The sequence below is a fragment of the Hyaloscypha bicolor genome (assembly GCF_002865645.1).
Source record: "Hyaloscypha bicolor E unplaced genomic scaffold K444scaffold_190, whole genome shotgun sequence".
Taxonomy (NCBI): Eukaryota; Fungi; Ascomycota; class Leotiomycetes; order Helotiales; family Hyaloscyphaceae; genus Hyaloscypha; species Hyaloscypha bicolor.
This window is the reverse complement of record NW_020194692.1, coordinates 280,283-295,706: the sequence shown is the minus strand read 5'-3', so window position 1 is coordinate 295,706 and position 15,424 is coordinate 280,283. Positions and strand designations below refer to the sequence as shown.

General features: G+C 45.0%; 4 protein-coding genes across 4 annotated transcripts; 1 reads left to right on the top strand and 3 right to left on the bottom strand.

Annotated features, from left to right (window-relative positions):
- Nucleotides 1-3,082: 3,082 nt before the first annotated feature.
- On the bottom strand, nucleotides 3,083-4,080 carry K444DRAFT_638626 (uncharacterized protein; the record flags this gene model as incomplete). The annotated part of the gene is made up of 3 exons (XM_024884285.1): nucleotides 3,083-3,652; nucleotides 3,757-4,030; nucleotides 4,067-4,080. 3 exons carry the CDS (start codon nucleotides 4,078-4,080, stop codon nucleotides 3,083-3,085), a joined length of 858 nt encoding a protein of 285 aa, XP_024726500.1.
- A 3,542-nt stretch (nucleotides 4,081-7,622) lies between these two features.
- K444DRAFT_291235 (uncharacterized protein) lies at nucleotides 7,623-8,767 on the top strand. The gene is made up of 2 exons (XM_024871661.1): nucleotides 7,623-7,647; nucleotides 7,706-8,767. The coding sequence occupies exon 2, from the start codon at nucleotides 7,744-7,746 to the stop codon at nucleotides 8,692-8,694; it is 951 nt and encodes a 316-aa protein (XP_024726499.1). The 5' UTR covers nucleotides 7,623-7,647; nucleotides 7,706-7,743; the 3' UTR covers nucleotides 8,695-8,767.
- A 150-nt stretch (nucleotides 8,768-8,917) lies between these two features.
- K444DRAFT_510750 (uncharacterized protein) lies at nucleotides 8,918-9,319 on the bottom strand (the record flags this gene model as incomplete). The annotated part of the gene is made up of 1 exon (XM_024873446.1): nucleotides 8,918-9,319. A coding segment is annotated over one exon (402 nt), but the record flags the coding sequence as incomplete, so codon positions are not given.
- A 2,192-nt stretch (nucleotides 9,320-11,511) lies between these two features.
- K444DRAFT_622668 (uncharacterized protein) lies at nucleotides 11,512-12,177 on the bottom strand. The gene is made up of 2 exons (XM_024882145.1): nucleotides 12,016-12,177; nucleotides 11,512-11,900 (listed from the first exon to the last, which is right to left on the bottom strand). The coding sequence occupies exon 2, from the start codon at nucleotides 11,750-11,752 to the stop codon at nucleotides 11,597-11,599; it is 156 nt and encodes a 51-aa protein (XP_024726497.1). The 5' UTR covers nucleotides 11,753-11,900; nucleotides 12,016-12,177; the 3' UTR covers nucleotides 11,512-11,596.
- Nucleotides 12,178-15,424: the final 3,247 nt, after the last annotated feature.

Below are 15,424 nucleotides of genomic sequence, written 5' to 3'. Positions count from 1 at the left end.
GTCATCATGTATCTTGTTTCTCAGCGCGGGGATTTCAATACTGCTTACGGTGGAGGGTACCATTTTTTCGGCCAACCTTCAGCCCTACCCGCATCTGAGGCAAACTACGTCAATGCACTTTTGCACCATGCGAGAACTATATCCTCACCTCCTTTTAGAATGCACCGCTTGTTAGAAGTCCTTGCCAAACACCATTTTCAGCTCAGTGGTGCAGCTGCGAATCGGAGGCATTTGATCAGGATCATGTGTCCAAGAATCTGCGGAACACGGCGAAGCAAGCCACCACTGTGGCTATGCTGGTAAACAATTAATATCGCAATAAAAGAATGAACTTTTAACCTTCTTCGTGAAAAAAAATCTTGGCGTTATGGCAGTTTTCTTGTGCAGCATGAAGTAGATCTTCATCATAGCCTTTTATGTTTTGCAAAATATATTGCACGAGTCACAAACCAGGATCTTCCGCCTTCACATATGCTCCGTTCGAAATTCGACGAATTATCTGAGCCTTGACCGTTTCGTCATTTTGAAAGCACAACATGCTTCGACTTCCCAGACACGGCCTTTTCGCAATACAGTAAAACCTCGCTATAAGGATACTCGATATAAGGATATCCTCGATATAAGGATACTACTACCTTAGGATCCCAACAAAAATTAGCCCTGAGCTAAGGATATCCTCACTATAAGGATTATCCCTATGATTCTTTATCCCAGCCTTAATTTTTTGGTGTATTATCCTTATAATCGTGCACGTGATAGGCTAATTTGCCGCTCCTGTCAGGCCTTCAGGCACCAGTAAAACCGCATTCTAAGCATTAATCTCACTGCTCCAGAGCCTTTACAGCCTATTACCCACCCACCCACCCACTGATCCTATGGCCCGCCCACCGATTCTATGGCCTCCCCAATAGCCTAAAAAGAGGCGCAGAGCGATAAAAATATTTGCACGTGATCCTCGATAAGGATACCTCGCATTATCCTTAGTTTTTGGGGACAATTTCGGTATCCTTATAGCGAGGTTTTACTGTATGGGTGCTTTTGCTTTTGCTCACCCCCAGTCACTGCGGCAACGCATTATCTGATCTGAACGCAACATGTTGGCAATTGGCTAATGAAGACAACGAAAACCGAACTGCCATTCCGTTTGATGGAATTATCGTGTACTACGCTTTGTATTCGTGGTGCACTCAGCGGCACAACTGCCGAGATGACGGCCCGTCAATCTCATCGGACTTTCCTCTCGTCCTCCTTGGCTTTGCGCTTCCAGCGGTGATTTTCAGCACCGTGATTCCTCGGCGGTGGCATCTTAATTTGCCTGTCCAATTCTTTAGAGGTGGTCCTACTCAGATACATAGCATCTCAAAGCTGTTGCTTTCCATTCCCGCCATCTGCGTGGTGGCGACTTTCGACATGATCGGCTGGATCACTTGCATCATGGCTCTCGCTGGACCGATGGCGTTTAGTGGGATTCAGGAACTGCTATTAGACTTCCGTGTTGTCAGAATTCTGAAACATAGTCAGACCATTTCGGCGAGAGAAAGGTTGGAAGCAATTGTCGCTCTGTTGCGTGGAAACTATGACCAGGATCCAGACGACCCGACCGCTCGAATCCACAGCGCTCTCATTCCATCGGAGCTCACAGAAGCATTGATAGAAGGCACAAAATCCCGCCTGATCACTATAATGGAATCTCAGACAAACTTCGGGACAACGATTGGTGTGCCGGCTGTTTTCTTCTTGCTGGGCTTCTTGTACAATGCTCAACAAGCATCCCCTGTCGGTTCAATCTCATTTGGGATCTTCTGGGTGATTTTAGTCATCGTATCTATTATCTCTAGGGCTCTTCTGGCAGGGAATTCTTCGCACGCTGTCAGCGTGCTTGTGGTCAATAACTGCATCAGAAGCTCGAAGACCCGCACAGCTCTCTTCCAAGATATGTACGATTCCGAATTATATCCAGTTGCGATGTGGGATGAGGATTCTGCAAATGTCAATGGCTACAGAACACCACCCTATGGCTACCATCGGAAGGTATTCAGCGGGGTCCTTTTAAGAAGGCTGTTGAAATTCAAGGGTGGAGCTGGGCAGCTATCACCATCATCTCGTGGCTATTAGTAGCAACACCTTGTGTTTTGGCTCTGTCCTTTGACTATCTACTACCTTAGTCTTGGTACGGAGTTTATAGCTTGCTCTTCACCACCTACCTGGTGACGCAAACATGGCTCATCCTCGTGGCGCTGACATCGGCGTATCTGGATGTGCCTTACCAGACTGCTTGGCGGCCATGGGGTTCACTTCCGAAAGAAATCCCTCGATCAATCTTCTTAAGATCTTTTATAACGATTTGCGCCGCTCTGACTGGAGGAGCAATTTCCCTAGCTGCGTTGGTTACTTTATTTGGCTCCGCATTTCAGTTGTCTGACGGTTTCCTGTCTTGTTTTTGGGCTTCGCCTGTGTCTTCTTGGTTGGAGCCGGCTTCGAAACATCAGGTTATGCTCCATTGCGAGATAACAAGCCAGAGTTACCAAGACTATGCCGAGCTTCTTAGTGTCAGTCTATACCGGGCAGCAGCAATTTACACTTGCGTCGTTTGCTTTCTCGGATGGTGGTATCATCGAGCACTTCGAGTCGCTTTGAGGAATGTTCTAGAGGATCTTGAGCTGTGGAATATTCCGTACGATATGCAACTGGAGATATTCTAGAAGTGCATTTTCTTCGTCTCGGGTAGAGTAGGGAGTTTGGGGGGGGCTCCAGGCTCCACCGCAACCTGTGTTCGAGACTTCAAAAAGAAGATTGAGCGTCACAATCCAGCTGGAGGATAAATAGAGGACAGGGCAATGCCGAACAGGACCCAGGAGAAAGTTAAAGTTGGGGTGGGATTATGGACGTGTTTGAGGGGGAAGAGAGGACTAAGTCTACATCACCTCTGATTTAGGTGAAAGCAACACGCTTTTCATTCAACTAGACCACAAACTATACATTCCACAGTTGCCAGTTCAGAACTCCTGCACTTTTAAATCTCTTCTCCCAAAATAGTAGAAAACTGAAGACATTCGCCCCCTTCCAAGCACAACAGAGACAGCTAGTAATCCATGGGCTCCTCCTTGATCTTGATACGCTGACTAGCAATTTCTCCGTCCTCACTTCCTTCTTCTTTGACATACCAAGCCTCCTTCAACTTGAATGGCCCTTTCAATTCCGGGCAATCATGTTCCAGGGATTCTTTCTCGGACTTCCGTGAGAGGCGACGCAACCGATGTTTTTCAAGCAAGTTTTCAAGTGCCTGAATTTCATCGTCTTTGTCCTCGAGTTGGCCCCTTAGTGCCGCCACCTGGTCTTCCATTCTCTGCTCAAAATCTTGGTAAGCAGAGTCCTTTACGTGGCTGGCATCGCGTTGCCGTGCCAGATAGGTATTCAAGTTTTCAATCTCACGTTCCTTCTCTCGAATCGTTTTGTGGTTCCGGTTGCTGGTCTTCTTGCGGCTTTTAATAACTTCGTTCTTCTGCGTGATCGTGCGCTCGTGCGTAGTGATTGAGATTTGTGCCTGCTCTAGATTTTCTTCGCGGTTTTGAATGACCTCGTCCTTCTGGGTGATTGTTTCCTCCCGGGCGGTGATCAATCTGGCTGCTTCTTGGATCTCTCTCTCTTTGATCTACAGATAGTTAGCCGAAGCAAACCGCACGATGCCATCTTTCTCGGATGGCAATAATCCTGTAGTATTTCTTTCAAGCAAGTAGGAAGTTCTGTAGCTCATACCTTTATGATTTTATCCTTGTCTGCCATCAACGCCTTACTCGCCCGCAGTGTCTCCTCGTTGATCTTGAGAAGCTCATCTTTGCTTTGTATAATGAGGTCCTTCTGCTGAATTATCTCCATCAGTGGTGCAATCTTCGTGTCATCCGCGTCACTTTCAGCCTTGATGTGTCTCTCTGGCTCGCTCTCAATGTATTCCAGAGCTTTCAATAAGCACTCGTATAGTGGGTCTATTCCTGGAAACTCGTCCGCAGCTGCTGCCGTAGTCAGCTCAATGCTACAACAATGCCTTCTCCCCTAGAATAGTACTCACAGTAATGCCTCCATGTCTCTCGTTCGGCCAGGAAATTGTGGTAAATTGGAGGGACTTTGGGATCAGAGTACGATTGCTTTGCTGCTGCATGGCAACCGATATAATCTCAGTTGAATCTGGACCTCTCCAATGTCCATTTCCGTTTTTGGACCTGAGCAGTCGCTGCTCTAACCTGAGCTAAGCCCTGAGCCCCTGAGCATACTAGTGAGTCAGTTGGATCACGCTCAGGGGGATCTTGCTCCCTCGAGAATCGGTTATAGTTTCCAAGTTATCTATATATAGACTTTTGCAGGTCCTACTACCTAAGCATAGCCACATATCAGAGCCTGTTAAGATACCGTAACGGTGGCCGTTCTCGGTCCCCTATCACATTTTATTAAGGGTCCTTGTCGGAGCCGATTTGGGTCCCCTTTTTAACCGAAGGGACCTCGCTTAATGCCCCTCTCAACCTCTCCTTAACTCCCCTCAAATAACGCAACCCGCATATGAGTATACGACTTTAATTTTCTAAGAGCTTTATCACAATTTTAGAAAGGTATAAAAAATGGTGCTACAAGTCCAACGTGCGTTAGTATCTAGCCCCGGTGCTTCTGTTTGACAAGGTAACGTGCAGGATTAGGCTACATTAGTACGCCTCCGCAGCTTAGGGAGAGCAGGCGTGTTTCGTGGGTGTACATGGGCAGATATATCTCGGCGACGGAGAAAGCTGGTTGGATACTGTGCCTGTTAACTGCCACGAGATCCATGTAGCGGCGATATTACATTAAGCAGGAGTTATCACAGGTTTAGGAGATTCATACATATCCTAGCAAGGCAGAACTACACGGATGTTGGCACCTAAACCATACTGACGAAAGGATTAGCTGGGTAAAGGGAGAGATAAGCAGTAGCTTTTATAGATTTATGTATATCCTAGTAAGGTAGAACTGCACTGACGTTGGCACCCAAACTATACGGACGAAGGATCAGCTGGGCAAAGGGAGAAATAGTAGCGGTTTTGGGAGATTCATGCATATCCTAGCAAGGCAGACATCATAACCAATACTCAAACGGTACGGGCAAACGGAGTAAAGGGTCAGTTTGGGGCTCATTCGGAGGTGCTGTAGAGATTCATGCACCTGTAATATGGCGACTAGAGGAGTCATACCAGACGTACGTGGTTGTGATACTTGTCCCATCTCTAGCAGGGTAAAGCCGCTAATGCCTGTGCTAGGAGCTGACCTTTCCTTGGTGCACTCTGTCGCCAGCGAACATGCGGTCACCACAAGCCACGGTCAACGCAACTTTACGGCCCAGAGGTTCCCTGCTTGCATGAAGCTTTGCAGCTCCTAGGCAGATGAGTTTCAATTGGGGCATCTCTCCCTCAAAAGTAGCCACAGGGTACGCCGCATAATAACCTCGAAGTTTGTAGCACTTGCCACCTCCTTTTAAAAAGCGTATTGTGCAAGTGTTCTATCAAAGAGAAGTTAGAGAAACGCTCCGGGAATTAATGTTGTCCACGATGCAGCTACATCTTATTCGAATATGTGATTCCTAATCACGTTTTTGAACGCACAAGTAAGGTTATGGTGAGTCACGTGCTTCCGATTTATGATAAGCCGTCCTTTCGCCTTGCAGGTCAGGCCGACAACCGGATTACTCTAGGCAAGTATTAGTCAGCCAGCTGCTAACCTTTATTTAGCGTAGCGTCAAATCTCCGTTTCAGGTCGCAGGCCACCGTCCACTTCTTCTGGTCCTCATCGAGGCACCTCTAGCTTAGCCAATCCTCGGCTTCCTAAATCACCGCATTAGTTTCTTATTATCACCCACACTTAGGTGCCCCCCCCTTCGTTAGCGGCAATATAACCCACTTGCCTCCTCCCTCCAGTCGATATAGCCCCGCGTTAAGTAGAACGAAATATTCGAAAATTTAGGCGGTAACGCTTAATACCTTAAGACGAAAGTGAGTAAGTTATTTACGCTAGTCGTGTATACCTTAACTAATTATTAATAGAAGCGCGGCCACGAGGTATTAAGAAAGAACGACTATAATTTTATCCTTATTAAATAAGGAAATAGGAGGACTTAATTAGCTTGTAGGTAATTAGACGGATATTATCGCTAATGCACTAATTATTAATATTGGTTAAGGCAAGTTCGCTTTATTAAAAGGGGCTCGAGAATAGGGGTGTGTCTCATCCTTACGCAGTGGCGTTCAGCTGGCCCCTCTAATCTACCACTTAGTGCCAATCACGATAGACAAGGCTCTCGTAAACGTTCGGAACCTAAATTCACCGGCCAATATTTACAGAGGGCAGGGTTATGTTAAGAGACACAATAGAGAAAGGGGGTTTTCAGCCTGGACTCGGGCGATGTTATTCTCGTCTGAGACCCTATCATTCTTCTCGTTATACAAACAACACAAACTTCTACGCATTATAGATAGTTGTAGCTGAAGAAAATGTTTTCCTGGCATTCGTAGGTCATACCGCACTATATGACCTGACGTGCAAGCCGTTATGAGTCTCCAGAGAACATACTTTTGAACTGTTCGAACAAAGAGCTGTGACTGCTCCACCTTTACAGATTTACAGCATTGCTGCTGGTGCTGCAGCCAGTCTCGGCAGTGATGGGTGGCATCATTCGCAATAGCCACGGCTCGGTTCTCATATTCCTGACGCTGAGCCTGTTGGTGCTGACCTGCCTGCAAGCCAGCGGAAGTGTCCTAACAAGGAACATCACACTGGTCAACCAGTCCCGCGGGTATTCAATCTTTATTCTCCGTACCTTCTCCGAACTTGCGAGTGTCTCGCTATCTGCCACGATATCTTCAACCTTGGAACGCATCAAGTGGGCTATGATTTGTCGAGAGGGTCGCTCTAGCGCCAGATTCGTCGACTTTCTCGCTCTGCAGGACGGTACCACCGTTTTGGGTCTGCTTTCTCTTGCTGCGGGGGCGGCGGTGCCATCTTTTATGACCCGTGTTTGGAGTATAATAAGGTTGATAGTAATGCTCCTGGTTCCCGGGGTAGGAATCTTGATCATGAGTACGCTTCACTCTCCTGGTTCCCAGCGAAGCGTTATAGCTGCTAAATACCTGACAGGCCAGGTCCAAATTCAAATGGCGTTCTCTCCCGTATCATCCGCGACACCATATTTTGGCTACGACAACCAGCCAATGAACGCCTCTGTGGCAACGGAATATACTGGTTTCACGGACCTGCTGCTATCGTGGGAGTTTGCAGGCTTTTTAACAGACCCTACCCACTCCGTAGATCTAACTCCGCAGAGTGAAATTGCCCAACCCTGCAGACTCAATACGAATAGTCAAGACTCCTCAGGATGCAATCGCACTTATTTTATGCCTGGGGAGAGCATAATCGCCATGCCCGAGCTTGTTGCTAATGCAAGCTTCCCGGATGCAGACATTATCCTCGCCAGTGACCATCGTGGTTACCTCTTTAACTTCAACGCCGGAAGTTCGGGCACAGAGTTCAATTCAAGTCAAGAATGCCGTACTTATTCTGGTCGTTACTTAGGGATTCAACCAGGAGCAATTCGCCTATGTGTGGGAAATCTTGGCCCCAATGAACTTGAAGCTAGTAGGTTCAATCTCCTTTTCTAGATTTCCTCAACTCGAAGCGAGACTAATTAAAGAAGGCCTTGTAACATGCCCGGGCCCTATCGCGTCACTGCAGATGTGCCTCAATAATACATCATGGTATTCAAATACAGGCTGGACGACAAGAATGACTGTTTTCTTTCAAAACTCTGCAGTTGCCTATAGTCGAAGCAACGCAACCATTCTCTGGCACTCCTTTACGGATACCCCGGCCATACCGCTCAATTTGTCTGCACAGCAAATCCTCGAAGCCTATGATCATCTGTTATTCGATACCACAACGCTGCTGAATAACGGGTCTAGCCCGTTATCCCTATTCTCTAGCCCATCCTTTCCAACGTTTCTGTGGTTGGTCGAGCCCGAATTCAGTGATCAACTTGCTATGGAGAGTGTGAGCGGTGTAGCATTCGCCATCTCCGTGTTGCAGTCGCTTCTTGCCTTCCCAATATACTTTTGCCAGAATGGTGTTGCGAGGCGCCTTTTACCAGGAGCTATGGGCTCTAAGTCCGTATCCAACCCTGGACTATCCTTTCTCATTAGCCAGCTCAGTGAACCCCCAGAACGCAGTAGCCCAGCATCGTACGCCTACCACCGGTACCAAGTTACTGTGAGCTTTGCGACCCTAATTGCTTATATAGCTGTAAGCGGGACTGCACTATTAGCTTGCAGCATTATTCAAGTCGTCATGAATCTGTCATCGCACGTCGGGCGAGGTAGTCAACAACCTCGCCTTAGCCGATTCCCCACACTTGATTTGTTTATGCACTGCACTATTGAGGACGAAAACCGATATGTGATTTACCAAGGACGATCGGGATTCTTTCCTACCGATACTTCCCAACGAAGCTTAAGGAAATGGCTGTCAAATATTGGCATCAGGTGGTCTCGGCCGCGCACCATCGAGGATGGCCTGCATCTTTTTGGCGAGGATTTCGTGGATGAACATGGAGAGTGGTCTTCCACTAGCATGAGACCAATATCTCCTCATCCTAATCGGTCAAAAGTCTCCTTGTCTAGGTGCGATTAGTGGTTGATAGAGGAGGCAGGCTTCGCGCACATAGATCCACACTAATCTAATCTCGAGCTTCTTCTCCCACCCATGCGATCTCTTCAAGGTGAAATACAGTAGTAACTCCTGAAAACTTACATATAGTCTACAAAACAAGCCGGTATCACAAATCTTCTTCCCCACGATCCCAAACCTCAATCTCGATCTCCCCTCCGCCTGGCCCATCAATCTTCATCCCCCGCAAAACTGCCTCAGTCCTCTCCCACTCAACCCCAAACCTACCCGAATTAATCCTACACATCCTCAGCCCTGCAATCATCTCGTCCCTCCCCCTCGCCAACTGCACCTGCACAAGCAAATCCCTCACCGCCGTCTCCGTATTCCTCAAAATCTCCTCCGGCGCATCTTTCTTTTTCCCATACGCGGCGCTGGTAAACAGACACGCAATCCAGTGTTTCGGGCCTGCATCGCTCTCACATGGTGGAATGAGGAGACAGGTACCTGTTTGCACGGGCGTCGAGAGACAGTGCGTGTGGTAGACTTCATAGGCATGAGGACAGAAAGTCTTGAAAGCGACCGCGATGCCGGCGCCCCAGCTGCCTTTTGTGTTGCAAGCGTGGATTAGAACGGTGTTGTCTGGTGCTGCGAGGAGAGGGTTTTTGTGGTTGGAGTGGGAGAAGGCGGCGCGGGATGGGGAGTTGAGGTTAATGATGCTGGCATTTTGGTAAACATGTGTCAGGAGGTCAAATTGAAGGGTTCTGCAATAGGGCATTAAATTGATATAAAAGCTAAGGTCTTAAGAGCTGAAAATCAGAGATTTATTCCCGGCGCATTTAGCGCTGTCACGTGCCCAAAATGGTCTTTCAGCAATATGATATCGATATAATTTCTATTTAGTTGGGTTTTAGTATAATAGAATAGTGTAAAGTCACTTCTAATCGTACATGTGGCTGTCGAATAACCTGTGCACCAGGCAGCAAATCCTAATATCATCCGCGCGCATTTAGGGCTGACATAGTGCTTGTTTGCTTGGCTCGACCGATCTGGATACGCCTACTCTAGATTTGGACTTTGCAGCATCAGGGGTTGCGTAAATGCCCCAAAGCTACGTGTGTTCCGTGGGCTCCCGCGGTGGCCTATCTAGTAAAAATGAATTAAATTCTTGCTAGATTATATAGACTAAGTATTGTAGACAGGCATAGCGCAGCGAGTAAAACACGTGCAAAAACAGGAACATAAAACAAGCAGTGCAAAGCGTACTGAAAGGGACAGATCGCAAGTAATAGCAAGAATCGAGTTATGTACAAAAAGAGTAGATTAGATAAGGGGAGAGTTGCCTACGACGCGCTAAGAGCCCTTTATGAAGACACATCACGTGATATAGGGAAACCCCTTCTTATGTAACTAAGCTACAAAAACACTAGGAAAAGCCTGCATTTGATTCAGGAGCGGATCAACGTACCACATTAGGCACGTGACTGAGTAACCTGAGCAGTGGGTGAGGCGAGGGCAGGCTTGGCAAAAATACTTTTGGTATCGATAAGGTATTGATACTGGATGGTATTACTTAGGTATCGCAAGGATCGATACATATTAATACCGAATCAATACTTAGCCTTAAATTATCTCTTCTATTTATTATTTAATTTGTATAATAATATATTTATATACAATTTCTTTATTTTCTAGTCTTTCTATTAAAGGAATTACTTAATATTATTAATAAAAGTTAATATTATCTTAATTTTAAAATGACCCTCGTATTCGGAGAATTTAGTATCGTATTCGTATCTCTTATCGGAACGCTTATTATAAGCGAGCCTTACGAAAATCTCAAAAGCTATTTTTTGCTTAAAATAGCTGCATTGAGACGAATTTTAGTCTAAACTATAAGATAAGTAGCTAAATAGAAAGCCTAAATTAAGTAGAACATTTGCGCTACCAAAAGTTTTCTTATAAGGGAAGTGGTTCTAAAGTTAATTGCAATTAAAGGGGGGAGTTGGGTTCCGGGAATTGATACTTTATCGATAGTATCGGTACCTTACAATTCTGGCATCGATACCTATCGATACCAGAAATTAGGTATTTCTGCCAAGCCTGGGCGAGGGTGAGTAGCGCCTGAGTAGAGCGGCGATGGTGACTAACCGCGTTAGAAGGAAGGGAGGTCTAGATTCGATGAGATTACCGTAGTAATAGTCGCTGACTTCTTGAAGCTGAAGGAGAGAGCACATTGTTAATTCTGATCGTTTCAACCTTTGGGCGAAGTTCAAGGTGAAGGAGGATGTGGAGACTCGAGACTGGTAGAGAAGCTTACATCGAGGCTTTGCTGAACTGCTTTCCGGCCCATGGCCTCAATCTGGGACAAGTATTTCACCTCCGTCATTGTGTGTCTTTGTTTTGCCTGTCGACGAACTCTGAGGTCGTCAGGTGTTGCGGGTCAAGTTCGGAAGGCGCGCGACACCAGTTGAATTCGCCTCGCATTAAAGTCTAGGAAGTGAATATCTGCAGCTGCTAGAGCAGGATGAAATTGCCAAGCAAGCAGAGAAGCAGCCTTTCGTGAGTTCCAGAACATTCAAGTCTACACTTTCAAATCGACAACCAGAGCATTTGCAATCCAGTGGACGTCCTACGTCTCTTCCCTCTGGCCTCCCCTTCTTTTAGTTCATGGCCGATCCTCCAGAAGCACTGCCCTCGACCCTTGACTTCACTTCGCAACGAAGTCAGCATTCGCTGTGAGCAAAACGTTCTGAAATCGTTTCAGAAGGCTTCGTGAGGTGAGGTGGGAGTGCGATTATGTTTCTGGTTCGATATCAAACCTCTGAACGGTGATGTGGTGGATAATTGAGACGAAACATGAATGGAATCCCCTTCTAAAGATACTGGTCTAGACCTCATTAACTCCTTCTGAGCCCCAAGGCGCCTACATCACCCAGTCGAAGTTCGCAACCTCATAGGCCATCCCTATACTGCAATACAAAAGCACCCCTGTCTTGGGAAGGAAGACAACCTTAATAACAGCAACCAGAAAAATAAACACCCAAGGCAAGGCTAAGTAGCAGGACATGCAATAGCCCATCTCAAAAACAACTCCAAGTCTGTTCCTGAGCAAGATCCACCCTGTCGATTCAACTCCAAACTACATACTCTACTTGAGAATAGACTTGAAAGCAAAGACGTCATTGGTATCGCAACCCAGTATGCCAAATTCATCTAGCGCACTGCATCTTCCCACGATTAGCTTCGATTTACTCGTAGTAAAACCACCCAAGAAATCGCCATTGCTAAAAATAAAACACTGCTTATCCGCAAATATCTGACAGAATTTGATCTCGGTCTTACTGGCTGTTGAGGCTGAAGCTGTTTTATGCTTAAAGACGTTGGAATTTGGTGATTTGCCGGAGGGAATCCCCCGCGCTGGGTCAATCGTGAGGGTGCCATGAACTTCCTGATAGTTTGTCACGGCCTGGATAAGCTGTGGAAGTGGAAATGTGTGGGTTTTGGTGTAAATATGTAAGAATGATGGTGCCCTAAAGGCGGTGAAGAAGCTATATGTACGCCTGTGCGCAGCACGTGACATAGTTCTTCTGTGTATAAAAGGCAACTCTACCAAGCAGTCTTTAGTTATGGCTTTTCGTGTGGGAATGAGAGGTCGAGAGAAGGGTGAAAAAGGAGTTGCGTACTCGTAGGGACCATTGTTGACTTTTCTCTCAGCGAGTGCCGGACTACCAAAGGCAGTTGCCAAGAGAAGTGGGAATAGGAGAGCAAAGAAATGCATGTTTGGAGTACTTTGAACAGTGTCGACGCCGGCCAGTGTGGAAAGTTAGACCTCGTGATATGCAATGAGGCTGTGTGATTGAAAGTATGCGGAACTTTGAGGACGGGATAAGACAGGTCGATGCCAACAAATGACGATTTCGAGGACAGAAGTGATAGATGGAAGTGTGATATACCGAGACTGGGATGTTGATGTTAAGAAATAGATCGGAAAAGGCAGACAAGAAAGTTGACTTGTTAAGATACAGTACTTCAAGAGGAAGAGAACGTGGCCTAAGCTGTTCTTCTCTACACCTCCTAAAACGATCAACGGTAGTACCGAGATATGAGACACAACCACAAGGACTTGTCCCAGAAGATTTCCGAAAAGGAAATATCTTTCGTATAAACGCAAGCGCACTGATGAGGACGTACAGTAAAAACTCGCTATAAGGATACTCAATATAAGGATATCCTCAACATAAGGATGCTACCTTAGGATCCCAATAAAATTAGCCCCGAGTTAAGGATATCCTTACTATAAGGATTATCCTTACGATTTTTTATCCCAACCTTGATTTTTTGGTGTTTTATCCTTATAATCGTGCACGTGATAGGCTAATTTACTGCTCTAATCAGGCCTTCAGGCTTTAGTAAAACCACATTCTAAGCGTTAATCTCACTGCTCCAGGGCCTTTACAGCCTATAACCCTCCCCTCCCCCCACCGATCCCATGGCTCCCAACAGCCTAAAAAGAGGCGTAGAGCGATGGCAGAGGCCAATCGACGTGCCGTACGGCGATGGAAGCAAGCAAATCCACCAGCGTAAGGTGCAGCAAGCTGTAATTGACGTATCTACAGGTAATTGGGGCATTATGAGGTGTTAGAATGGAGAGGTTCTGTATATATCTTCAAATCCTGGTGATGTTTCTATTTATATATCTATGCACGTGATCCTTGATATAAGGATACCTCGGTATATCCTTAAGAATTGGCGACAAAAACCCTATCCTTATAGCGAGTTTTTACTGTAATCTTACCTAGCCCGAACACCGTAGCTTGTACGAGAAGCGCGACTGATCATGTCCTTAGGTCAAGGATAATCTGGTCGTCTTTTTAGGAGCGCCCCAACTTCTAGTTAACTGAATTTCTGCGTGAGGAAAATCAAGCATAATCTTGGAAAGGGCTTAACACAGCGTGGTACGGAGACAGCGGCATAAAGTGACGGGAATACAGGGCATACATAATTCTAGGGCCTCTAATATGCCCTGTAGTGTCTCACTTGGCCCTGCAGCCACTGTAATTACACTGAGTCAAGGCCATAAGACCCCTGAAGGCTCACTGAAACCTCATGCAGCTCGATTAGGACGTTACATTAAGCCACAGCGTTCTATCCCTTCGTCCGGTGAGACATGTCCAGCGCTAGCAAGGGGGGTGTGGCTGCACGCAAGCCTCTTGAAGCGTAATAAAACGAGATGAGGCTTGCGTGCAGTCACACCCCCCTTGCTAGCGCTGGACATGTCTCACCGGACGAAGGGATAGGGCCTTAGCCCCTATATTTTTAGACGTACGTCCGTAATCGGTAGCGGGGTAAATTGAGCTTTTACCCCCCCATTAAGCTCTCCCACATCCTTTATTCTTCTTTACTCTCGCTTCAATTTATTATGGCTACTTTTGGAGGTCTTTTTGACTTCCCTGATTTATTAGATAGGCAATTAGAGCTCTCGTTACCCCCTGATTCGTCTGATAACGAGCATTCTGATAAGCATACTAAAGATAAAGATAATACGTGGTATAATTTACCTACTAATTCAGAAGACGAGGATAAAGACAATAATTCAAGCCCACCGCTTTTAGTACTTCCCATACGACCTATACCCTTAACTGAACTTGTTATTTCTACTACCATATGCAAAGAGCATTCTACTAGTACGAGAATTAAGGCAATCTATATGCTTAAGGACAGAAAGACTCCGGCTCAGATTAAAAAGGCTACAGGAGTACCCAAAATAACCGTTTATTAATTATATACTATTACTAGAGAGTATAGCTAGAGAGAGAATAAGGATATGCCCTTGGAAATAAGTCATGTTCTAAATATACTATAATCTGGAAGATCTCTAATTTCAATTAATATAATTAAGTATATTTTAAAGGTTATACTTTAGAACTCGACTATAAGAGGCTTTTCTTATACTATAATTACAAAGGAAATAAGAAAGTATAAATACGAAATTACTTCTAGAACTATCTAGAAAGCCCTTAAGTAAGCAGGCTATTCTTAGTATAAATTAATAGTAAAGCCTGGACTAAATAAGTTTAATAAAAAGAAGTAATTAGAATAGTATTTAGAGTAAGTATACTAGATATTAGAAGACTAGAAAATATAATTTTTATAGACGAGACTATAGTATAATTAGGAGGTATAAGAGGCAAGAGACATATATAGAGATTACCTAGAGAAATATATAATAAGTATTATATATAAAGAAAGTAAAAGGGCTTTTCTGAGTTTATATTTTAGGGAGCTTTTTCTTTTAATAAGAAGGGGCCTTGTTATATATGGGAAAAGGAGATTATAAAGAAAAAGAAAAAGTATAAAGCTAATCTTAATACGAGAAATTCATTTAATTAAGAAGGCTAATAAATAAAAGTAGAAGAAGAAATAAAGAAAGTAGCTAAGGAATTAGAAGAAGATCTATAGCCGGGTACTAGGAGGCATATAAAAGATATAGAAGTATAATAAGAAAACTAGGGCCTTTATTATAAAGAATAGACGAGAAGGAATTAATTAGTATTAATATTAAAAGAGAATATTAATTAAGAAGCTCTTGCCCTTTATAAAAGAGTACTAAAAGGATTACCCTAATATAATTATATAAGAGAATAATATACCGGCCTATAAGTCATATTACTAAGGGAAGATTTATAATCTATAAAAAATTATAAAGATACTTTGGCCAGGAAACTTACCTGATCTTAATATAATTAAGAAA